This window comes from Schistocerca serialis, chromosome 4 (genome assembly GCF_023864345.2).
Source record: "Schistocerca serialis cubense isolate TAMUIC-IGC-003099 chromosome 4, iqSchSeri2.2, whole genome shotgun sequence".
Lineage (NCBI taxonomy): Eukaryota > Metazoa > Arthropoda > Insecta > Orthoptera > Acrididae > Schistocerca > Schistocerca serialis.
In genome coordinates this window covers 754,585,105-754,610,680 of record NC_064641.1, presented here as the reverse complement: position 1 = coordinate 754,610,680, position 25,576 = coordinate 754,585,105, and the positions used below count along the sequence as shown (strand labels likewise).

The 25,576-nt window shown below is 36.7% G+C and overlaps 1 protein-coding gene across 1 annotated transcript in view; it reads left to right on the top strand.

Moving 5' to 3' along the window:
• Positions 1-25,576, top strand: part of LOC126474748 (dynein beta chain, ciliary-like) — a 734,368-nt gene that overhangs the window by 314,082 nt on the left and 394,710 nt on the right. The window contains exon 33 of the mRNA XM_050102225.1: positions 7,397-7,575. Within this exon, the coding sequence (XP_049958182.1) occupies positions 7,397-7,575 (179 nt within the window). The remainder of the gene's footprint in view (positions 1-7,396; positions 7,576-25,576) is intronic.

Genomic DNA, 25,576 nt, shown 5'->3' with positions numbered 1-25,576 from the left:
TAACTAGCATCTTTGGGAGAAAAATATGATAGACAGTGGCTCAGGTTTATTCCCGGACTAAATTTTACACATGCTTGTAGACTGTATATTGTAATGAAATTTCTTGACTTTTTAAGTGCCTGGATTCAGTCTCATATGGGTCCAAAATTTTGATCTGTCAGTAAATTTTATTGCAGTTATGAAAAGCAAACATCATTCTGCAGACCAGACATCAGTTATGTTATTTAGGAGGTGCATATTTGATTCTTGGTGACATTTGAAAACAATTCACTACCAAAACGCCAATCTATGACATCAGTGACAGGTGATCTAATTGCTAGGTAGCATAGATTTTATTTGAAATCTTACAAATTTAAATCCATAGTCATCCTCTCTGTGGCTTGGTAAATGTTTCTATGTTTGCCACTTTCTTAATGTGCTGAGGTAACTGTTAACTTTAGCTCTGTATGAAGTGTTTCATAAATTAAACATGTGAAATGGAAAATATCAGAGACTTCAATCCCTATAGTTAATATAGGATAAAGACACAGAATGTATGACAAAGGTGATTTCCTGGTAGTACTTTCACACAATTACTGTGAAAATTATTGACGACCCTATCACTTCTATGAAAGATTCCTGTTTAACACAAATAAACTAATCACATTTGAAAGTGGCATTAGTAAACTTGGTTCTTTGTCAGTCAGTATCTGAACATATTATTTTGTCAGAGAAGTGACTGCAAATTACAGCACTGTGAAATGCTCTGTAAATTGAAGACATTTGCTTCAGAAAGTGAAATGGCAGCTTAAGAATGTAGAAAAAGTGAAAGAACATTAAGTTACTATTTATACTTTGACTTTTTTACTAGTTACAGATCTAGTCCTTCTATTACATCAATTCATTATTATTGTATAGAGAGACAAACAAAAAATAATAACACTACTACATATTTAGTAATGTAATTCTGGTACTGCAAGTTACTTTTTGATTTTCTGTCAGTGCCTGACGGAAGACAATGCTCGATTACTTATTCAATACATTTGTTCCTTGTTAACCATTACAACAAATGCATATAGAAACACTTGAAATTTGGTGTCAGTTTTCAGGTATTGCATCGAAATATGAGGTGGTTTAGTCTGTTCTAAATTATTAAAGAAATGCAGTAGAACATCTGTAAATTTTGTTTCATTCCTAAATATTGAACTGAGACTTTATCCAGATCAGAACGTATCCTTAATACTATAACTCATCAGTTCCCTAACAAAATTTTGTCATGTCCTTTATGAAAGCTCTTGACATCACAGAAAATACTATGAGAATATATTTTGTTTACCAGCACCTAGTGACACTAAATTTTAATGTTGTTTTCTGTGTAGACAAGATTTGGCAGAAGCCAAGCAGAGAAATTATTTAAAAGATGTTTGTGTTCAAAATTTGTAGTTTGTCATAGACTATCACATTTTTAAAAGTGGTGGAAGAAGGAAGATGAGTCCTCAATTATATGTTATTCAGTTATCTCTACTTTCATTGATTATATTTCAGTCTGCTGGGAAATAAATACTTAGTAACTACTTGCTAAGAAATTTCAATAATTCACAATTTTTTCTCTTTTTAATAATACTACAGATCAGTTTGATCCTTTTTTTTTCTTTGTTCATTTTCTTTGCATGGTGCATCCTTTATGATTTATGATTGCACAATCTCAAATTTCATTTCTTAATTATAACTAATTGTTTGGATTGAATAACATATTCTTGTTGAACATTACTTTGATTTAGGTGTTAATCCCATTTTCTCTCCAATTCATTCCTCTTTTAAGATACATTTAAATTAAAAGTGTTGCAGCAAAGAATTTAAGAGAAAATCAAAATTCTTATCATCTGCAATTTCTGCTTAATTAACTTCACTCCACTGTTCTACTAATTTTTTTTCTAAATAATGCAGTTAAATCATTATTTATCGTACTGGATGATACAATACATCTTTAGTTAATGATACCTACCTTAAGATGTTTTATTATCATCATTTGGTCGTCTAAATTTATCTACCTGGATAACTGAGTGCATTAAAAAAGTAAATGCTGGGCTGGTTCCTATATCCCACCTCAGATACATGATATGCAAACATCTAGAAAATGTTCTCACACTTGACCATGTGCTTTACTCTAGGTAAAGACGGATGGGGTAAGGTATCCACCTCTAGATGCACCGAGCGAGGTGGCGCAGTGGTTAGCACACTGGACTCGCATTCGGGAGGACCACGGTTCAATCCCATCTCCGGCCATCCTGATTTAGGTTTTCCGTGATTTCCCTAAATCGCTTCAGGCAAATGCCGGGATGGTTCCTTTGAAAGGGCACGGCCGATTTCCTTCCCCATGCTTCACTCACCCGAGCTTGCGCTCCGTCTCTAATGACCTCGTTGTCGACGGGACGTTAAACACTAATATCCTCCTCCTCCTCTAGATGCAGAAAGATGGGGTACACAGAATATGAGGGTATACAGAAACATTTTGATGGGAGTGTGGAATCAGGAAGCTCATCCAAGATGGCGGCGTATATGAATGTAGTGGCAAATCGCTCCGTGAATATCGGTAAATTACCGTCAGTGAATTGTATGCCATGTGCAAAAAAAGTGATAAAAGGTGTTAAAATATGTGTAGTGGCGCATAAATGGTATCATTCTTGTTGTTTCGTGGAAGCAAATCTCGGTCAACATAGGCCTACATGTGACTGTGGAACTGAGTGCAACGGTCTTGAAACTGCATTTGAAATGTGCAACGCTGGACTCGAAATAAGTGTGAGGGAAGAACTGCAAAGTGACTTAAGTAAGGCTAGACAATATGAAGAAATGCTGAAAAGTTTGATCGACTATATGGACCTTCCCACAGATACGCAAACAGCCAAACGAGAGTGTGTATATACTAGGCCTAAGAAAATCTCTCGACCTGTCTTAAATACCAATGTTTTTCGTGTTCCACTAATGAATAAATACGATGTTCTAAGTTCAGACAGCTCAGAATCACGGACAAAAAATCTCAGTGTAACAGGTAACTGCTCGGAAAGATCTGTTGAACAAAAAAGTGCCAGCAGAAACACGTTACCATCAAATACTATTAAACGAAAAAATCATGTGAGAGCAACTTGTAATAAAACTGAACATGAGACAAAAAAGGAAACAGAGAAGAAGAAGGAAGAAATATACATATTATCGACGAGTCATGGCAAGGGACTGGCTACAATCATGTCTGATATGCAGTCCGAATATAAAGTGATTGGAATTTCGAAACCTGGTGCTCCTCTACGAGAAGTGCTGAAAAACTGTGAAAGTTCCATGAAAAGCGACGTCAACTGTGTCATAATCGAAGGGGGAAACGATGTCTATAAAAATGAAAGCAGCTTTGCTGTAAGAACACTGAAAGAATCGCTAGGAAAAATTTCACAGGCGAAGGTATTTGTTGTAAACATTCCCTACAGACACGACTTAACGGAAGACTCGTGTGTAAACAAAGAAATCATCGCGACAAATCGGAAATTCAGGAAGATTTGTAGCGGTTTTGTGCACACAACTTTCATTGAAGCAACGAGTTCAGTAAGAGAGCATTTTACCAGACATGGACTGCACAGAAACAACCTAGGCAAGAAAGTGCTGGCGAAAGAAATTCTCCAGGTGATAAAGACAGCAGGAGTGGGTGCCTATGTAAAAATAGCACTACCTGCAACAGGTTTTCTGCCAATGACAACAGAAAAGAAAAGTGCACCAACAGCATATGAGGAAGAAACATCTGCAGATACACCCTATGATGAAAAAATTACAACTGTGCAAACATGTAAAGCGTCACAGTCACCAGTGGCATTATCAGTAGCAGCAGTGGAAAAGGAAGTAACAGTAGCATCAACAGCAGAAGTTTCACCAGCAACAGTAACTATAGTGCCTCTAAAAGGAGAAATGAGAATTGCAGCAGGAGAAGCAGCATCAAGTGTTACGTGTAGACGGAAAACAGCACCTCCTGTCTGTCTAAATGATTTTTTAGTGGAAGGCAGCAGGATGAAGCAGCCCAGGAGATAAGTAGTGTAACAAATTTCACATCACCTCACCAAAACGTTCAGTCTAAAATAAACAACAATTATGATCTTAAAATTTGCTATCTGAATGTTCAAGGACTAATAGATAAAGAATTTATTGTAAACAGTTTTGGACTAGATAACAAATTTGATATTTTCTGTCTGAGTGAGCATTGGGTTACTGAGAGTGTACTTACAGTTGTCAAACTTGATAACTATAATGTAGCAAATAGTTACTGTAGAATACTGCATATAAGAGGTGGTGTGGCAATATATATTAATCAGTCATTCAGTTGCTCCATTGTTAAGTTGGACCTAGATTATTTATGTGAGGAACAGAACTTTGAAGCCACTGGTATAGTTATGGACAGTCTTAAGTTAGTAATAGTATCCCTTTACAGGTCACCTAAGGGTATCATCAATGTATTTCTAGAAAAATTGGACATGCTGTTAGATGTACTAAGAGGGACCAGATGGTTGCATTATGACATAGTAATTGGTGGTGATCTGAATGCAGATTTTGATATAACAACACATAAACGTACTGTGACTGAGTTGAAAAACTTTTTAAGACAGTGCAATTTGCACTCAATCAATAACAGGCCCACAAGTGATAAAGCATGTCTTGACAATATTTTTGTCAACTTTAAAACTACAGAAGAATCATGTGCTGTTACAGCGTTTCCATTTTCAGATCATGACTCTGTATCTTTAAACTATACAAGTAGGTTCTGTATTGATAATAGTAATATTCCTAAGCCTGTCCCAAAAGTTATAATCACCAGGCCTGTCACAGATGACAAAATTGTTCAGCTCTGTAAGTCCCTTGCTGAGAGAGACTGGTTCAACCAATGTCATGGTGACACAAGTTATAGTCTTAGTGCTGATTTGTCAGGGAAACTATTATTTGAGAGATTTTTTAAAACATTTCTGACACAATTTAATGACAATATCCCCATAAAGAAATGCAAATTAACTGACAAAGGCTTTACAAACAGGGCTACAAACAGACAAAATTCATGGTTCACTAAACAATTATCAAGTATGAAAAACCAAGTTATGGTGTTGCACAATATATGTAGCAATCAGAAAACAGAACATGCCAGATTAGCCTACATAAAATGCAGGAATGAGTATAAAAAAGCCATCGTGGAAGCCAAAAAAGCACATAATTTCAATACCATTGATAATTCCACAAATAAGTGCAAAGCTGCATGGAAATTAATAAATGGTGTTGCTAAAGATGTAAGAAGCAAAAAAATTAATATAAGTCCCCAAAAATTCAATGATTTCTTTATTAAATCCGCTGAAAATGTAGGAAATACTATAATCAAACCTGATACCAATTCATCAGAGTTACTTTCTAAAAATGTTTGCAGAACACCAACAGACACAGGTACGTTTATGTTCTCCGAGGTCTCACCTAGTCATGTCCTAAGCATTGTAAAACGGATGAAATCTTCAGACAGTGTAGATATATACGACATATCCTGTAATTTACTAAAGAAAGTAATAGACTATATTGTGTACCCCTTAACATTCTGTATAAATAAATGCATATCTGAAGGATATTTTCCCGAAGAACTCAAAGTGGCTAGGGTAATTCCAATATATAAAAAGGGAGATATGGACTCACCTTGCAGTTACAGACCAATCTCCATAGTCCCAGCTTTTTCTAAAATACTGGAATGTGTAATTTACCAACAGCTATCTGTCTATTTTGAAAAATTAGGAATAATTAGTGAATCTCAGTATGGTTTTAGGAAAAAGTTGTCTACTGTGGATGCTATAGACTTTGTAGTCAAATACTTACATCAAGTGTTTGAGGATAAGGGCTATGCTCAACTCACATTTTGTGATCTAAGCAAAGCTTTTGACTGTGTAAAGCATAAGCCACTCCTAGAAAAACTGGAATTCTAGGGCATTAGACATAACAGCCTTAAATTAACGAAATCATATCTTCAGAATCGTAAGCAAGTTGTTTGTGTAGGGAGAGAAATGTCGAGTATAGAGCAAGTCAAGGTAGGTGTTCCGCAGGGATCTGTGCTGGGCCCCTTTTTGTTCCTGATAATGATAAATGATCTGCCGTCATTTATCAAGTCCACCACTGTGTTGTATGCAGATGATACAACATTTCTTCATGCTAGTGAGGATTTCAATAGCCTTAAAACTTGTGCAGCAAAGACAATTGACCAAGCATCCTATTGGTTCAAGGCAAATGGATTCCTGCTGAATGAAAACAAAACACAGCAGATGGTCTGTAGTCTTAGAGACAAGTTTCTGTCAGACGATCCAAGTTATGTCAAATTTTTGGGGGTATACATTGATGATAAATTATCTTGGGGTCAACATGTACAATATATTAGTGGTAAATTGTCTAGAGTTATTTACCTGTTAAGGCGACTTATGGATTGTGTTCCTGAAAAATATGTTAGAACATCCTATTTTTCATTCTTTCAGAGTATAATAACATATGGAATTATTTTGTGGGGGAACTCTAGCTGTGTACACGACATATTAATACTGCAAAAAAAAGCTATTAGGATAATCACTGGTTCTGCATATAAGGCACACTGTAAACCATTGTTCTGTGAACAGAAAATCATGACTGTTATAAACTTGTACATATACTATGTTCTAATTTATACGAAGAAGAAATTACCAGAAACAAAAACCAGAGAAAATGTACACAGCCACAATACAAGAAGGAATAGGTGCCTCTATATTCCTTACCACAGGTTGTCAAAGTCACTCAACAGCTACGAAATCATGGGGTACAAATTATTTAATAAACTTCCTCAATCTGTTCAAGAATTACCTGAACAATTATTCAAACAAACAATTCATGACTGGCTAGTCCTCCACCCATTCTATGACATAAGAGAATTTATCAACTGTAATATAATACTATAATGTTAACAAGAAACCTGTTGTTTCTTTCAAACTATTAATTGTATTTTAGTATGTATATGACGTTGTCTATTGCTGTAATGGCCGAATGACAATAAAATTATTATTATTATTATTATTATAGCTGCCACTAACATTGCCAAAGCGTATATGACAATTATGACTGCATAAAGAAATGGTAAAAAGACAAAGCAGAAGAAGAAATTTGGTCATCTAACTTGCTAATGTTGTCTTGTCCATAGATACAGCATTTTATTGCTTGAGCAGCACTGCATTTGTCTTTTGGACACACAAAGTAGTCTTATTTAAATTTTTTATTCAAAGATTAAGTTTGGGAGTGCAATAAAAGTTTTCAGTGCACTTTCCTTAGAATTTAAGGGGATAATTTCTGATATAAAGACATTCTTATTTTGTGCATCATGTTATCTTTATTGTTTTAACAGATTCAGCAACTAAGCACTTTAATTTCATTACTGCTTGGAGAACTGACAAAACAGGATCGACAAAAGATAATGACCATCTGCACAATTGATGTTCACTCTCGGGATGTTGTAGCAAAATTGATACAATCCAAAGTGGAGGCTGGATCCGCATTCCAGTGGCAGTCACAGTTGCGGCACAGGTAACAAAACTGATGCTGTTACATCTTTGTCATGTTACTTTAATTGTTACAGTGGTGGTAATTGTTCACTTGTCATCAGCTTTGTAATAAAATTTATCAGTCCAAGAAATAATTTCTTGGTAGGTTATATGCAAGATGCACAAAATTACAAAGATTCACTTTTTAGCTTTGAGTTTATGATGTGTGACTGTCTCCTGGGAACAATAATTGTACTCATTTAGAAAGACTGGACAGATCCATTACGACACCATAATAAGCTGGACAGACGGGTGGCATGCATGTAACCATGTCAGTATGGTAAAGAGAGTTAACTGAGACATTCACATGGGGAAAGCATGAAAGTCACCAAAAAAATTAAAAAAATGATTTTTTTTTGTGAATAACGTAATATGGATCAATGGAAATGATACAGCAAATCTAGTAAGTCTGTAGATGAAATAGTAAAGTTCCTACTGTCCAAAGGTGGAATTAGTGACAAGTTTGACAGCAACCCCACATCACAGGACGACAATCTCACAGGGCAAGAGTAACCTTCATACTTTTCACTATTGCCACACTATCAACAGCATTTTTTGTTATTATTATTATTATTATTATTATCATTGTCATCATCATCATTATTGTTGTTATTAACAGCTTCTGTTTGATCACTTACAAGTCTTGAGACACCAAACAACTTTATGAATGTAAGCTGTATTATGAGTTTTGGAAGCAAACATTGTAAAATAAAAAAAAATTATTATTTCTCTAATTCCCAATGTGACAGTAAAAAAAGAGATGGCTGCAAGGATATGACTCTGAATCTCATCCTTTTGGAAGACAGATGTTAGTCAAGCAGAGCACATTCAATCATTCAATGTTGTCTTCATGCAACATGAAGATTTCCGTCATTTGGCAAAAGCAAACTAAACACAATGACCTTCAAAGTCAGTATTTTCTCTTGGTTATCAAAAACTGATTTTCCCTCCTGGAGTAGGGCCAATATTATGAAGAGAGGACATTTCCTGGACACCATCTTTGAGATGAGACCTCATCTACCTCTTGAAACCAGAACTTAAATTAGTGAATGTAAACAGAAAATTTTTCTGTGGTACAGTTTTTATATGAAAAACATCACTCATTTTACAAAGAAAATGAATTTAAAACTTATTAGAGCTGATTTATATTCAACTTTTTATTGTTAACACATCTTGAGGTTGAAGCTCTTTTGTCCTTGTTTCCTTCAACAATACTTACGTTTTTGGATCGGGTCCACCTTTAGCAAAACACAGTTTTGTTTTGTATCCCAAACATGTTTCACTGCAGTTGCAGCATCATCAGTGGGCTTTTATTTTATGGATGTTAAACATAAAGAATTTTCTTTTTACTATGGTAAAAAGGTATGAATACATAACTTTATGTGTTCTTCAAAATTTGTCACTACAATTTTAAAAACTAACATTTTACTTAGGTAAAAAAGTATGAGTACATAATTTCATGTGTTCTTCATAAATTTGAAACTTCAATTTTACGTACGTACAAACAGAACATTCTTTATGTTCAGCAGCCATAAAATAAAACCTGCTGATGATGCTGCAACTGCAGTGAAACATGTTTGGGATATAAAACAAAATTGTGTTTTGCCAAAGGTGGACCCCATCCAAAAAAATAAGTATTGTTAACACAATGCACTTCTTTAAGTCTTAGTATTATTTCAGTTTCTTTGCTTCACATTAGTTGTATATGTGTGTCCCCATCCCCTTTCCCCCCAGTTTTTATAAACAAACTTGTTTTTAACTCTCTTACAAACATTTTATGCTTCTCCAGTAAAAGGTAGCTTTTTTAATTTACATGCTTTCCCATGTCAACACCCCAAGTATATTCAGAAAAATTAAGATGAGAGCCATGAAAAAGGAACAAGGAAAAATCAATACCACTGACTGAAGGAAGAATCATAACAGCTTATCCTTTGCCAAAACTGTGGGATTTGTTGGTTTTTAGCATTGTATGTCCCAGTGATTTCTCTAAGCATTTGTTGACTAGTGGAATGGTTTCCTATGGACAGTTTTGTTTATAGTTTTTGGACGTATACTTAGAATTTACTATGATGATCTGCAGATATTTTTGATACACTATTGACTACTGTATTGGTAAAGAGATATTGATCATGTAATCACATCTTAAGTTAATTTTCAATATAATTCTATGATTAAATTCTGTGGAAGACAATAGTAAAAATACTATGTTATTGCTCTAATTGTTAAATATATTTCATACTGCACTTTCTAAAACAAAACAAAAAAAAAAATAAAGAGAAGAATTAGTCTTCTTTCACCAAAAATTTGGGAGTGCATTTTACTGAAATTACTGGAGGGGAAAGTGTCCAGTAACAGAGCAATACCCACATGTGGTGCTACAAAAGACTGCTGAAGATTAGATGGCTAGATGAGATGACTAATGAAAAGGTACTTAATGAATCATGAAGAAAAGAAATTTGTGATACATCTTGATTATCCTCAGCCATTAAGGGATTGTTAAGTCGGTAGTGGAGGGGGGAAGTGTGCAGGGTAAAAATTGTAGATGGAGACTACCATTAAGAGGTTCAAAAGAATGTGGGCTACAGTACTTCTGCAGAGATTAAGAGACATTCACAATGTTAGCCAACATAGAGAACTGCAACAAACGAGTCTAAAAAAAAATCGAAATCGTTAGAGATGGAATGCATTTTAACTTGGAAAAGAATTAAAAAAGAAGCAGTCTTGGCCTTTTTAGGGACCTATTCTGTCATATGTAAAATATCCTGTCATATTGAAAACTTAAATTAAACAATGGAAAATCCAGGATGGAATGTAACAATATTATGAGAAGGAAAGTAGCCACTCACCATATAGTAGAGATGTTGAGTTGCAGATAGGCACAAAAAAAAAGACTCTTATAGTTAAAGCTTTCAGCCATTGGCCTTCATCAACAATAGATACACACACACACACACACACACACACACACACACACACACACACACACATGACTGGAGTCTCAAGCAGTTGAAATGACACTCACACACTTTAATTGTGAGAGTCTTTTTGTTGTACTTAAATTAAATTAGTCAGATGAAAATTTGAACTTTGCGACTCCCATATGTGGACTTACATTGTAACTTCAGCACCACCACCCTTCGTTGTTTATTTCATTGTAGATGAATAGTTTCAGAAACTGCCTTCTATGACAGTTCTTTTTACTCATAATGATGCAACCCATAGAGCAGTTCCTCCACAAACATAATGTACTTTGTTTTATACTAAGTGCTTTTGAGAAATGCAGGTATTGTGTATGAATAGTTCTTGTTTATATAGTATCCACACTGTGCTAAAAAATCCAGATATAAGTAATATATTAAATGATATTATTTCACAGAGTGGAGAGTGGAATAGCCAGATTTTACACCCACAAAAAAAAAAAAAACAGAAAAAAAACAGTTTTTCAGAATAGACAATAATTTAATACAGCCACAAGAAGAATCCAAAATTACATACTCATCAACTAGGATTGTAAGATACATGAAGACAGTTAATACAATATAACAGATAAATAAAACAACTTTCAGATCAAGGTTTAGATTAAAAGTCATGGAGCAAGTACAGAGATTAAAACTTAACTGATTTGTCATAGCATTGTCATCATCATCACAACCATTTGACATCTAATGCTGAGTAAATCTCACCATTGACTTTATCACAAGTTGTGGGCCTCATCTATATCTCCATATTACTCATGCATGTTTTGTAATGTCATCAACTTGAAATTTACTATCTTTTGGAATGTAACAAAAAACTTTTGTGATCCCTCTGACAACCGCTTAGTTCGCTAAATATCTCACCCATCTTCATTACATTCATAATTATACCTTCCATGCCACTACATTTCCTGGTCCACATATTTGTATTTATGACACTCCTAGTAAATCTGAGCATACATTTCTTGATTGCCCAGTGAGAAGTCTTCAGTTCTTGGTTTTCACATTTGAAAACTTGTTTGGTTTACCAAATGCACACCATACTTTTACTATTATGTCTATTTTTTGTGTCCATATAGTTGCTGTCTTCAATTACTTGAAATACAAGAACTTATCAACTGTTTCTGTGAATTATTCATATAATTATTCATGCATGCATCATCTTACAATGATACATGGTTTGTCATCATACACACACAGGGTATGTCCTTTTATAAGGATAGGACATGTGGTCACTTGCTCATTGTAAATTTGTATTATTTAATTTTTTGTCAAATGTTTGAGAGGAGCGAAAACAAAACTCACTATAAATTACACAATGGAATTTTGTTTGGATTTTCATAGGCAAATGAAGAGTGAAAAATGGACAAATGTGGTTAAAACTGAGTGGTCAAGTAGGGTGCCAAATTGATCAGTGGAAAAAAATATTTAACTGTTTGACAGTAATCTGAGTAATTAAGAAAAACTTAATGATTGATCCAAACCAAAATTACACAATCGGTTTTTGTCCTAATGTTCTGAGCCAAAGGAAGACTAGCTCTGTTAATGAAGTATCAAAAAATATAAAATCACAGTGAAAATTGAAAGACCTCTGCTGTCTCTTGACCTATATATTTTTAATAATAGAATACAGATTGATGTTTAAATATATTATGTATCAAGCTTTTTGATCAAAACTTTGAAATAAAGTAAAAATTTGAAAAAAAATACATTCAAAAGTTTTGTGAAATGGCTTCTCTAAAATAGAGAAATAAAATAGATTAAAGGAACATCTGAGTCACCTTTCAATAATGGTTGAAATCATGTACAGCAAATGAGATGCTGGTTGAGGATTTAAAGTTCCACTTAGAATCTTGGAGTTATAAAGAGTACTAGCAGATATTTGTGTGACAGAATTTTGCTTAGTGGTCTCCTTATATGACTAACGCATGAGCATCTCAGACTCTGTACATCTGTATTTATTTGGAGACTACTGTTTGTAAAAAGTGAAACACTCACAAGCAATGGTAGAGAATGTGTAGAACAGCAGAACCATAATAAGTGACTTACATGACAGAGAGGTGTCATTCATTCAGGCCCAACAGCGCCCACTTTTGTGTGACTCAACAGATAGTGTTAATGCAATACTCAATCCGTATGAAGACATTATACAAAGTGGAAACGTGTAACCAAGTGCCACTATCCCTCGCCAACATCACAGTGTGGAATAGTGTGTTTTAACCAGGCAGAATGACAGATCTCCAGGAGGCAGGTCTGTCAGTTTGTCACATTGTCGCTCATATAGGGCACACTACATCAACAGTGAGGCACATATGCAGCTAGTGTAGAGAGGACGTCTGTACACAGCATCGACAGGGTGCTGGACTGCAATATTTGACCACAACGCAATATGACTGCTGTCTTGTCCACTTGGCCATTGCAGAGAGAACCATTTTGTCATTGGTGTTAGTGTGATGTTGGCGCATTGCAACAGATGTGGACATGTCTGAGTCAACAGTTGGACACCATCTTCTGTGGGTTGGGCTGGTGGCAGGCATGTCATTGCATCGGCTTCCATTGATTAGAACCCACCAGTGCTGCAGACTGCCTGGGACATGTGAATGCCGACATTGGCATGCTGAGTGGCAACGTGACATTAGTGTGCTGAGTGGAAAATATAGTGTTTTTGGACGAGTCTCTCTTCAACTTGTCCTACTGTGATGGCTACATACACATCCAATGGCCCCATGGTGAATGCAATAGGACAGACTGTATTGTTGAGTGGCATAGTGGACAAACATCAAGTGTGATGGTTTGAGCACCACAGTTCATAACATGTGATCTCGCCTCCTATATCTTGAGGACAATCTGAATAACTACCACTGTATCAGGGTGGTTTTACAGCTCAAGGTACTGCCCCTCTTGCAGGCTGTTCCACATGCCATATTTCATCAGGACAACATTTGGCCACACATAGCGAGGAATGTGCAAGCCTTCTATGAAGAACGATGGGTGCCAATACCTCCCTGTTCTGCCAGTTCGTCTGACATGCTGCCCATTGAAGACATCTGGGATATGGTCGGTCACCTACTTGTTCGTTCAGGTCGTCCTGCAGCTACAGTTGATGCATTGTGGACGTGCCTACAAACCACATGGCAGAGTATTCCCCAGCAGCATAATCATGTGCTTTTTGACTCCATGTCATGATGTTTAGCAGCTCTGATTGCACTATGTGGTGGCACTTTTCCATGCTAAATTTCTGCAGTCACAGTGCACATACAGGTCTGTAATGGTAATCATCTGTGTAGTTTCATGTCCCTCATATGGGGAATAAATTTGATTGTAATCACATCTCTCCAAACAGTAGTGTATTATTTTGTTTTTGATGAGCTGAAAAATGCTTCAAATGGCTCTGAGCACTATGGGACTTAACTTCTGAGGTCATCAGTCCCCTAGAACTTAGAACTACTTGAACCTAACTAACATAAGGACATCACACACATCCATGCCCGAGGCAGGCTTCGAACCTGTGACCGTAGCGGTCGCGCGGCTCCAGACTGTAGCGCATAGAACTGCTCATGATGAGCTGATTATATGTTATTTTAGTCTTATTACAATTGATTTTCATACCTACTTTCCAACTTTTTCCATAATCTTCTATTCAGTAATATTACAATCATACTTTATGGCTGCCTATCAATTACATTCAGGAGGTGAAATTCTGGTATTGCCAGTAGACACAATAAAAGTAGAAAGAATCAATTTCTAGCTCTTAGGACTGTTAGTTCTTTTGTCAAGGAGGAAGAAGATATAGTTTGTTGCAGTTTGGAAAGGAGGGATTCACTCAGACGTAGGGATCCACCTGATGTGAAGGCAAGGGGAGACAAACATCGTCCTCTGTGGTTTTTGTTGTTATTGAACATGATTCAGTTACTGAAGCCTGACCATTGCACTGCTTTATCAGATGTTGTCTGCTCCATGCATAGTTATGGCTGTAGGGAAATCCTACTGTGACTTTTCTTGAATAGTGTATGAACACCTTCTGTATATATAATCCACATATTGTCTAGCAACATATATAACGTCAACTGGATAACATAAGACTTCAGTCAGGTCGTAATGTCCAACATAAATCCTTCAAGTAGGAGCCTGTCCAGGGATGGACGAACCTGAATGACATTTCATTAAAATTTTATTTTTCTGTGTAAAATCATATCTGTTGTCAGAAACATGTATATCCTCAAAGGACTTTGCAGTTCTCCATAGTATGACGGTGATGCTAAGAACTTCTATGTACTTCCTCTGGCGAAGCTACTGCGATTGTCATCGTATCTTTAGGACATGAGTTGTCCCTCAACGTAGTTCTCCACATGCAAATAAAAAACAAATTTGCACAATATTTGCACTCTCCTCTAAAATAACTTGTTTTATGGTTTTCATTTGCAATTATCTTCTGCTGGCAGGGATATGTGTCACTCCTCTGGAATCATGTGTAACACTGCAAATCATACCCTATAATGATCTTCATGTTGACTGGATGTTAAATCGCTGATGACTTGTATCAGGCAGGTCTCTCGTATCCTGCAGCCTGAGTGACCTGCCTCTCCTTCCCTGTGCTCCAAAGCCTATCCTTCTTTCTTCCCTGATGTAGGAACTGACAGTTCATAAAACTAGGAATAGACTTTTTTATTGTCATTTTTAGTATGTTCAACAGTAGGACTGAAATTTTGCTTCCTGAAGATAAGTATTGGTGAACTTTACTGTCTATTTGCAATGATATCTATCTGCATAATAGGAAAATAGTAAGATACCATCTGCAAAATGAAGGTGATTTATGTGTTGTCAATTAATGCATATTCTTTATCATCCTACTGTGTGAGTGATGCCCATTTCAAAAAGAGAGATGTACCCAGGTAACCAAGAACAATAGAACTTTATTACTGATACAGAGAATACATAATAACATTAGGTTCTAAATAGCAACTGAACAGTTTCTGACTGAAAGCAACTGAAAGAGTACCTTGATCTCATGAGAAACTAGACTACTCAATAATGGTTCCTGAAGGTACAATATGAATAAACATTCTGTCACTATAAGGAGACACTGTTGTAGGCATGTTAGTATCTGATACGCTGTTGATCTTGGCTCCAGCCAGAATGCATTACACTCAGATGAATAGAACTTGGTGAACACCAATGTCAGATTTGCGAACTAGAACTGGAACTCACACACTCGCAGGCTGACTGGCTTGCTGCAGGACGGCATCTTACAAAGCCATCTGGTGGAGGAATACTGGGAAATGCTTGTGTCACATTGTCTGTGGGGATGAGCTAGTGCAGGCAACAGCAATGCTGTGGCATCCCCAGACACTGCAGCAGCTGTTGTAGATATGATGAGTTGCAGTAAGGTTGTGTGTGCCTTTACAGGCAGTCTGTTGTATGTCTGTTGGCTGGATCATAAGGTGCCAGCCAAGATGCCACATCCCTCTTCCTTATGGAGGAGGTGTCATAGTCATTGTGCTGTATAATCAGCGGCTGTGTCATAGGTGACAGCTGAAGATGCAGCATCCCTTCCCCCTACAGAGGAGATGGCGGAGCCATCTCACTGGAGTCTCTCGGTTGTGATGTATTTCGCAACCATGGATGTGCGCATTCATTTTTCCCCGAGGGACATACAGTGAAGCCATCATATAGAAGAAACTTCTTCTGGAGAAAGATGTCATGATGTTGGGTGGCAGATCCACAAACAGATGCCTGCAGTGGCAGAGACTGGGACCAGAAGCATGGTGAAGAGAGAGAGAGAGAGAGAGAGAGAGAGAGAGAGAGAGAGAGAGAGAGACCTGCACAGTGGAAAACAGAAAGGGGCAGACCTGGAAAATAAGATATGTCTCATGGAGGGTGCTCCAAGGAGAAGAGCCAGAGGCTCTGCTGAGACTACGAAGCCCAGAAGGATGCAGGAGAGGACCACAGCTGAAGATGTCCAAAGGCAGCAACCAGGTTGGAGCGATGTAGAGCAGGACCCAGAAGAAAGCAGATCGCATGAAATAGAGGTCTCTTTTGGAGGAGAAAGTAAGTGCCTGAAGCGAATGGGAATCACACACTGAAGGGAAGGAGCTCAGGAGAGAAAACAGGGCACCAAGGATGTGGTGGAAAGTAGAAGAAAAGGCCAAACCCAGGACAACATGCCCAGAGGGGACAACATGTCATCAGTTGAGTTGACAGAGGAGAGAGAGTCGACACCATCACACCAAGAAAGTGAGGCCATGGAGAGGACAAGAGCTGAAGGCACACAAAGCACAAGGGTGGGGCCAGTGGAGGAGAGCATCAGGTGTGCTATCAGTGTGTGGACTGGTGGCATGTGGGCCAGCGTCATGCATGTCAGCAGCAAGGAGGTTGCCAGTGTTGCCGGAACTTGAAGAGGTTTTGGGGTCAGCAGGAAGGGCGCTGGCAGTGCTTGAATGGATGAGGCACCTGTGCCGGCACTGAGGGTGCCAATAGTGCTGGGACTAGTGGCACCTGCAAGAAATAGCAGGAGGCACTGGACCAGACACCGTCAATTCAGTTTTGAATTTCTCATTATCCAGATAAAGTCTAATAGAAACTGTCCCATTGATTTATATGTACTAACATATTCTAACATATATTAATTTAGTGCAATGTTTCTCAAGAATTATTAAGGACAGATTTCATTGGAACAAAGCTTTCTCAAAATGTATAAATTCCAGCCAAAATGGTTACTGATATTCAGTGCTTTGTTTTGTAATTTTAAAGACAACTTCCTGATCAGGTACGGTGATCTATATACTTTTACAATCAGATCCTTCCAGCTGTCTTGAATGTGAAAATTTTAGTGAATACTTCGTACATTACACAGAGGAGGCTGACAAGTCTATAGTTTTTTTAAATTCCTTCTCTGTCTACTTTCTTGTGCAGTAGAATAACTACAGCATTGTTCTAGTTCTGGGAAATAGTCTTTCTCTGAAGACATTCTGTGAACAGTGTTGCAAGTTCCTTTGCTTGAAACACCATCATCTCCGGAAGATTTTCTTTATACTTCAAATAGCGTTATAGACCTTACCTGCCTTTACGTACTAATATTCATTATTTTCTTTATTAACTGCCTGTTTTCCTGATTCATCTCACAAACTATACAAACATTTAGAGAGCTTATTCAGTTTTCTCTCTATTATTAGTTACTTTGCTGTTTATCATCTTAAGTGTTGAAAAGAAAGAAAGATTTGTATGGCATTGTTGGATGGGAGGCCTGAAGGATTTCTTCAGCTGTCTGATCAGGAATGGTTTTTCTTCCTCCAAAAACGATGACTCTTTTCCGTCTGGTATATGATATTGTTGCCTTAAATGTATCTTTTGACTGTAGGTGATTGTAATGTGTGTGTACACAATGTGGTGTCATGTTTATTTGTGTTGTATGCTGCTAAGAGAGGGGATAAGGTGGACCCAATACCGGCATAAAATCTGCTTCCCTTGAAGGGCACCAAGTGAACTGCCAGGCTTAATGTTCCCATCCAAAAGATGGACCAGATGGTCTCAATTTATGAAACAATATGGAGATATGATGAAGAACTTCGTCAGTTCCTCTCCACCCAGTGTAGGTGAAAATTTTTCTACGACAAAGATTATAACCAGCTGCCTACAAGTTGAGTGCCACTGCACAGGCATGTAGGCATGTCATAGAGACATTGACTACAGAGGCAGTTCCTGATGAAAAGGCACCAGCCCAACATAAGATTATGATTTGCTATTTTCCATACTTTTATTAATGACAGTTGTTTCTCTTACTGAATTTTAATTACATATATTCTAAAGACATTTTAAAATCATTTTGTTCAATTCGGCATGTTATATCACATTCTTGTTATCACTTTCTTAGTCCTCAAGGAAGTGCAGTGGATTCATATTTGGGAGGATGGCAGCTCAAATTCCCATCCAGCCATTCAGATTAAGTTTTTCTATGATTTACCTAAATTATTAAGGTATATGCTGGGCTGATTCACTTGAAAGGGTACAGCCAATTTCTTTCCCCATCCTTTCAGATCTTTAGCTTATATGTTTAATAAGTACCTTTGGTATTAATTGCAATGTTCAATTATATCTGTAAAATATTAATTTTTAAATGATGCTGCACTTACTGCTTAATTTAATCTAGTTTACTTTCCCACTCTTATAATCTACAGTTAATTAAAGTTCCAGTTTCAAAACACTGTTAAAAAACGAATGAGTGCCCAGAATGCTGTCAAATTTGAACTGAATATTATTAAAGAAGGGGGAAATGTTGTGGGAATAAAAAGAAATTTAACGAAAATTTTACCACTAGATTGATTTTGTTTCTGCTTTTTTGTAGTTTTTGTCCTCAGGACAGTTAAAAGCCAGTTTTTCCCATATTATGTGATACAACCTTGCCATGGTGGATGGGCTGACTTAACGAATGATGTGACAACTGTTGAATGCCAGTCTTGTGCAGTCACGTACACTACACATTATGGTAGGTTTAATGTGCTGTTCACAGTGTAGCTGTTGTATTGTGATTCATCTGTCACTTGCAGCTGAATCCATTTATGGCATGATGCCTACAGTGCCATCTAATGGTAAAATTTTCCTTAATCCCACCCTCTGACAAAGTTTCCCCCTTCTTTGATAATATACTGTTCAAAATTGACTTCATTCTGAAAAGCAATTCTTTCTTTACAGTTTTTTAAACTGGAATATTAATTATTATCACCTTGTACATTTCTGATTTCCTGCAAGATAAATCTGTTTCTTTCTAGCTTTTTATATATTTTTACTATGCACCATATGTCTCTATTATTATCTCAAATTCTGAAATTGTTTAGATTGTCACATTCTGTACAAAATTTTCATATTGTTTCTGCTGTTATCTCTGTTATTCCATATCTGAAACTTCACTTAAACAATGTATATCTTTACTCTTCAGCATTTTTTGAGTTGCCAATATAGAGTTGAAATGTGTTGAAACACTGAGACATCATGGATTTCAGTTTCCAAGTGCACATGGTCCCCCACTACATTTTTAGGCTTAAATATTGTATGTTTGTTCAGCTAAAAGCAGATGTTATATGGGAAATCAATGAAGTATCATAATTTGTGTTATGTGGAGGTTAAAAGTTTTGAGAAAAATGGTGGAAGTACTAGGAACATGCATGCATTCATCTTGTTGTTTTTACACTGAGCATATCTTTTGCCTTCATTTCCATTTCAAATATTTATCATGTTAAATTGTTTTGTAATGTAGGGGGACAGTGGCACTCAAAACATGCAACAGATGATCTATGATGCATCCCATTAATATACTGTAGCCATCTGATGAGGAACATACCGAAATCTAGCATACAGGAATTCTCAAATACCAGTCAAATAAGCAGCACATGACCAAAAATGAAAACAGCGGAACTTACTTTAAAACTAAGTAATACGTTTAGTGTGGTTGAAAATAACATAGAGAAGAAAGAACAATCGAATTGTACTATGAGCCACATGGACAGTTCAATGATCAACACTAAATTGTGCTTACAAAGAAAAACAAATAGCCCTACTATTTGTAAACAAAACAAAAAACACATGTTAGAAAATAGACATGAAATCCTTATTCTTGCAGACTGCCATGGAAGAGGTGTAGCCAAAATTATGAGTTCTAATAAAACAGGATTCATGGTAAAAAGCATAATCAAACTAGGAGTACCACTATGTGAAGTTTTAAATAGCTGTAAACAATCTATGACAGATGGCAGCACATGTGTGATAAGTTGAGGTGCCAACAATATATACCACAATGAAACTAGATGCGCTACAACAGTTTTAAAGCAAGTAATTTGTAAAATGCCTGAAGCGAAAATTTTTGATGTCAGTATCCCTCATAGGTATGATATCATGGAAAACTCTTGCGTCAATACTGAGATTATTACCGCCAACAGACTTTTCGCCAAGATATGTCGAGGTTATCCTAAAGCTACATATGTTAGGATAAATAGTGATTGCAGAGAGCATTTTACAGAGTATGGACTTCACAGAAACATGAAAGGGAAAGAAGCCATGAGTGCTGAAATATTGAATGCTATTAAAGAGTCAAAAGTAGTACAAATCACTATCACACTTTCTGAAAATGACCTTATTATAGTATCAACATTAATGGAAATAGGATGGGCTGATGTCCCACAATTATTGGCAACAACAGAAGATTCTTCAATGTTAGAAGAAGTAAAACCATCTGATGTGTCATTCAGTACAACAGTCAAATCAGCCAACTCATCAGCGGTGTCAAAATCATCAAAAACAGCTGAACCGTTATCGTCAGCGGCAGATGTACCACCTTCTCTAGCAGGTTCAAAATCAAGCACAGCATCTGTGACCAGTCCAGCAACCAGAAGAACAGAGGCAAAACCAGTTGTACAAAATGCCACTCAGACATCATCAACAGAAGAAAAATCAACACCATCAAAGCATCATTTATCAGCTTCATACGCAGCTTCACCATCCACAGTAGCGTCAGTGCCAACCATTGTTCCAGTTTTAAATGAAACTACAGTCTCAGCAAAAGTTCCAGTATCAATTGGAACACCAGTTACAAAAATGGATTCAACATCAAAACTGGCAGCATCTCCAACATCCAAGAAGACATCAGCTTCAGAAACACTTCCAGCATCCACTGAAACAGCAGCTACACCAAGAGATAAAAGAAGTATGCTGACACCACCAGGGGTAAGAAATACAAGGAGCAGGAAATGTGTAATTCTTAAGGATTTTTGGTACCCAGCCCCAATACAACTACCTTGAAATGCAGTACAGCCATTGAAGAGCACAACAAAAGGCAATACACTACTCTCCAAACCCAGTCCACAAACAGAACTTCCATACAATATCCATATGTACCCCTCATCCTCCAACAATCCCCATGAACTAGTTGCAATAGAGCAATCCTCTCATTTTCCAGTATTACTCTGGTCTAACCTAACCATATACTTCACCATATATTTTGACTTCTTATCATTGTGTCCAGAAATGTGTTCTATAGTGATATTCCATTGCCTAGACAATCTGCAAATATCATGCTTACTCCTTACACTACACCTATTTGTAACCCATTTTCACATAGGTCATACCACTGTGGAAAACAAAAATGCAAGATGTGTTCTTTTACTCATAGAGCATTTCCTATTGCTCCCATAACAGGCAAATACTCTCCTGTCAGAGGCTATGCCATCTATGAAATCAGTCATATGATATATGAACTCTGCAGCAACTTTTATTTAACGTTTCATTTGGGCATGATGAGCTGTTCACAACCCATTAACAAACACACTACTGAGCACAACATGCTTGACTCCAGTGCTTCAGTGGTTGCTTCATAGCCTGTGCCATCGAAATCTCCCATCCCCCTCTCAATATCAGTTTCTATGAACTACATATGTGGGTATTGTCATTACTACAACTCATCCTTTGATTCTGCAATCCTCTTGGCATCAGTCTCTGCTGATCCTGGCCCATTCCCACCTCCATTTCTGTCCCGATGCTTCCAATGTTTTATTCATTCTGCACTCTCACCCTCCTCTCTGCAGAACACTAGTCCCCCTACCTGCTCCAAAGTGAGCTCACTACTACCACATTCTTATCTCATAATCTCGCTGGTTTGCCCTCCCAGCTATCAGCCACCCTTCCCTCTAATGTTTTCTCCCCTTCCTCATCTCCTTTGCCCCTTTCCCACCATACCCAATACAACCAGTCCAATGTAGTTAATTGGTACAGTGGAGCCATGCAGACTTATTTGTGTGTACATATATGCATGCACATGTATTTTGCAGTAATCTCTCTAAAATAAATACATACATAGTCCCCTTAATTAATGGTGTTACACATAGACATATAGCCCTTTAAGCTCAAAATAATGAGTCCTTAATGAGGACCTTAAGGGGGGACGTTGATGAAGTTGACCAAAAATGTCAATTTTCGATTTATTTTGTATTTGTTAGTACAACTCATGGACAATAAGTTCCCAAAGTTTCAATGTTGAAATCGGATCTAAAGTGCCTGAAAATTAATTAAAAGTGTGACGCAGCCTCCCTGCTATGGCCACATTTTGAAGCAGCACTTCAATACCAGCTCAGTGAATAACGATTCTGTGTATTACTTTCAACCAAACGTGCACGGGATACATCTAGAAGGCCATGATACAGAGTCTTTGGTTTTATAGATCATCTTTGACTCTGTTCTTTATCTTATAAACTCATATGGAAACGATTCCCTAAAAAAACATTTGAATCTTCTACACTTATGATGCAGTTATTGTATTTAATGATGGGAACCTCAGGAGGATGAAGGTATTAGAAAGAATGGGCTTCGAGATAGGAAATTTTACTCAAGACATCCTGAGAAAAATATATTTACAGTGCGTCTCTGCAGCTGAAACGTCAGATGAAGACCTGATAAAAGAAAGAAGACAGACAACAAGAAACCAGAAGAGAAACCTTAAAGGGAAAGATAACCCAGAGTACAAATGTGGGATGAAGAGATACCATCAAACTACAGACCGATTTCACTGTTGCCAGCATTCTCAAAAATTTTAGAAAAAGTAATGTCTGGGCAGCTTCTCAACCATTTGACCACAAATAACATATTATCAAAAACACAGTTTGGATTTCTGAAGGGCTTTGATATTGAGAAGGCTATATACACCTACAGCGAAAATGTACTTCATTCATTAAATAACAAATTACAAGCAGCATGTATTTTCTGTGATTTGTCAAAGGCATTTGATTGTGTGAACCACAACATCCTTTTAAATAAATTAGAATTCTATGGTGTCATGGGCAGTGCTGCAAAATGGTTCAAGTTATACCTTGCTAACAGGAAACAAAGGGTGTCAGTGCACGGGACTAGTGAATTAAGTTGTCAGTCATCATCAGAATGGGAAGAAATTACATGTGGTGTCCCACAAGGATCCATCTTAGGGCCATTGCTTTTTCTACTGTCCATTAATGATCTCTCATCAGTTACACTGCCAGAAGCAGAGTTTGTTTTGTTTGCAGATGACATAAGTATTGCAATAAATAGTATGTCGAGTGTAGTTCTAGAAAGATTTGCTAGTGATATTTTCATGGATATTAATAAATGGTTTAAAGCCAACTCACTGACATTAAACTTCGAAAAGACTCGCTATATCCAATTCAGAACGTATATGAGTTTTCCACCCAGTATTTGCATAAAGTACGATGAAGAGCAGATAGAAGAGTTTAACAGTCTTAAATTCCTGGGATTACAACCTGATAATAAATTCAGTTGGGAGGAGCACACCACAGAACTGCAGAAACGCCTTAACAAATCTGTATTTGCAATTTGAGTGTTAGCTGACATAGGTGACATAAAAATGAAAAAGTTTGCATACTTTGCCTACTTTCATTCCATAATGTCATATGGTATAATATTTGGGGGTAACTCTTCAAGTCAAACAAAAGTTTTCAGAGTCCAAAAGCGTGTAATATGTATTATTTGTGGAGTAAATTCATGGATGTCCTGTAGAAACCTCTTCAAAGAACTGGGTATATTAACTACTGCCTCCTGAATAATATATCTCTTTTTCCAATAAACAGCTCAGTTCATACATACAATACCAGAAACAAAAATGGTCTGCACAAGGACTTAAAAGCACTTACTTTAGTTCGAAAAGGGGTCCACTACTCAGGAACACTGATCTTCAATAATTTGCCAGCAAACATAAGAAATTTAGTTACAAATAAAGATCAGTTTAAAAGGAGCCTGAAAGACTTACTAGTGGCCAACTCCTTCTACTCCACTGATGAATTTTTTAATAGAAACAAATGATGTGTTGTATATATTCATACTATTAGTATTGTTATTTCAGCTTTAAAAAAAAAAAAATCTTCTCAGCATGGACCAGTCGAACGAAAAACTAATCTAATCTAATCTGTCCTCTGAAGTAGTGACATAAGGAAAAAAGTTAGGTTGAACTTTAAATTGTGTTTCCTAAAAGTTTGTTTTTTAAAGTTTATGTACCTTTTCCTCAGATTCTATGAATGCTAGAATTATGAAATTTTGTACACACATTTCTGTAAACCTAATAAACATTGTCTCAAGAGCTAATTTTGAAATTCCAATTGCAAACTGAGGTATGGTACAAAGTGCTTCGAATTTTGCATGAATTTAAAATTGTACTTGTGGAATTATAATTAAAAAATTATGAAAATTATCCTATTCGACCTATTCCAAAAACCTCATGAGAGAAGCTTACAACATATAAAGAGATAAAACAGAGAATTTTTTGTAGAAATCTCTTGAATACTTTCTGATAAAAAGGAACATACATTATTTTTTTGAAAATAAAACTTCAAATTACATTAAAAAAAGTTGAATATATATAATCAAAGGATTTTGTATGTAAATGTGTTACTTTCATGTAAAGGGTGGTATAAAATTTCATTGCCATATCTCAAAAACTGTGGATTTGGTGCACTTTTAGTGTCCCTCCTTAAGGAAAATCACGAGTATACTTGTGCATTGTACGTCAACTAAAATATCTTGTAACTTAAACACTTTTTTTTGTTTTCTGTGTGGATGTGAAGTCTGAGTATGAATATAAGAATAGTTTTAAATGTATGTAGCTGTGTGATTTATCTCATACTGCTGGCGAGCACTTCTCAGAATGTCATCACTTTCGTTTTCTGGTACAGTGACATCACATTCTTCTTCACTTTGTGAGCTACTGAATTCAGTGTCAAACTCATGATCACTCTAGCCATCCATTTTCAGAAGTGCTTTCTAACAATAATACAGAACAGAGGCAGAAAGTGTGTGTTTTGTTGTTGAGTATCCGAAGCTGCACACAGTAAAGGTTATATCTAGTGCCAATCATCTCAGTGGCAGCTTGCCACCAAGTCTTATCTGTCATAGTGTCAGCCAGAAGGCTTTGATTTCTTTAAGTATGGCTTGTTTCTCAGTGACTCTCTGTTTTCATGTCACGGGTTGCATCATTTTTAGTCTTGT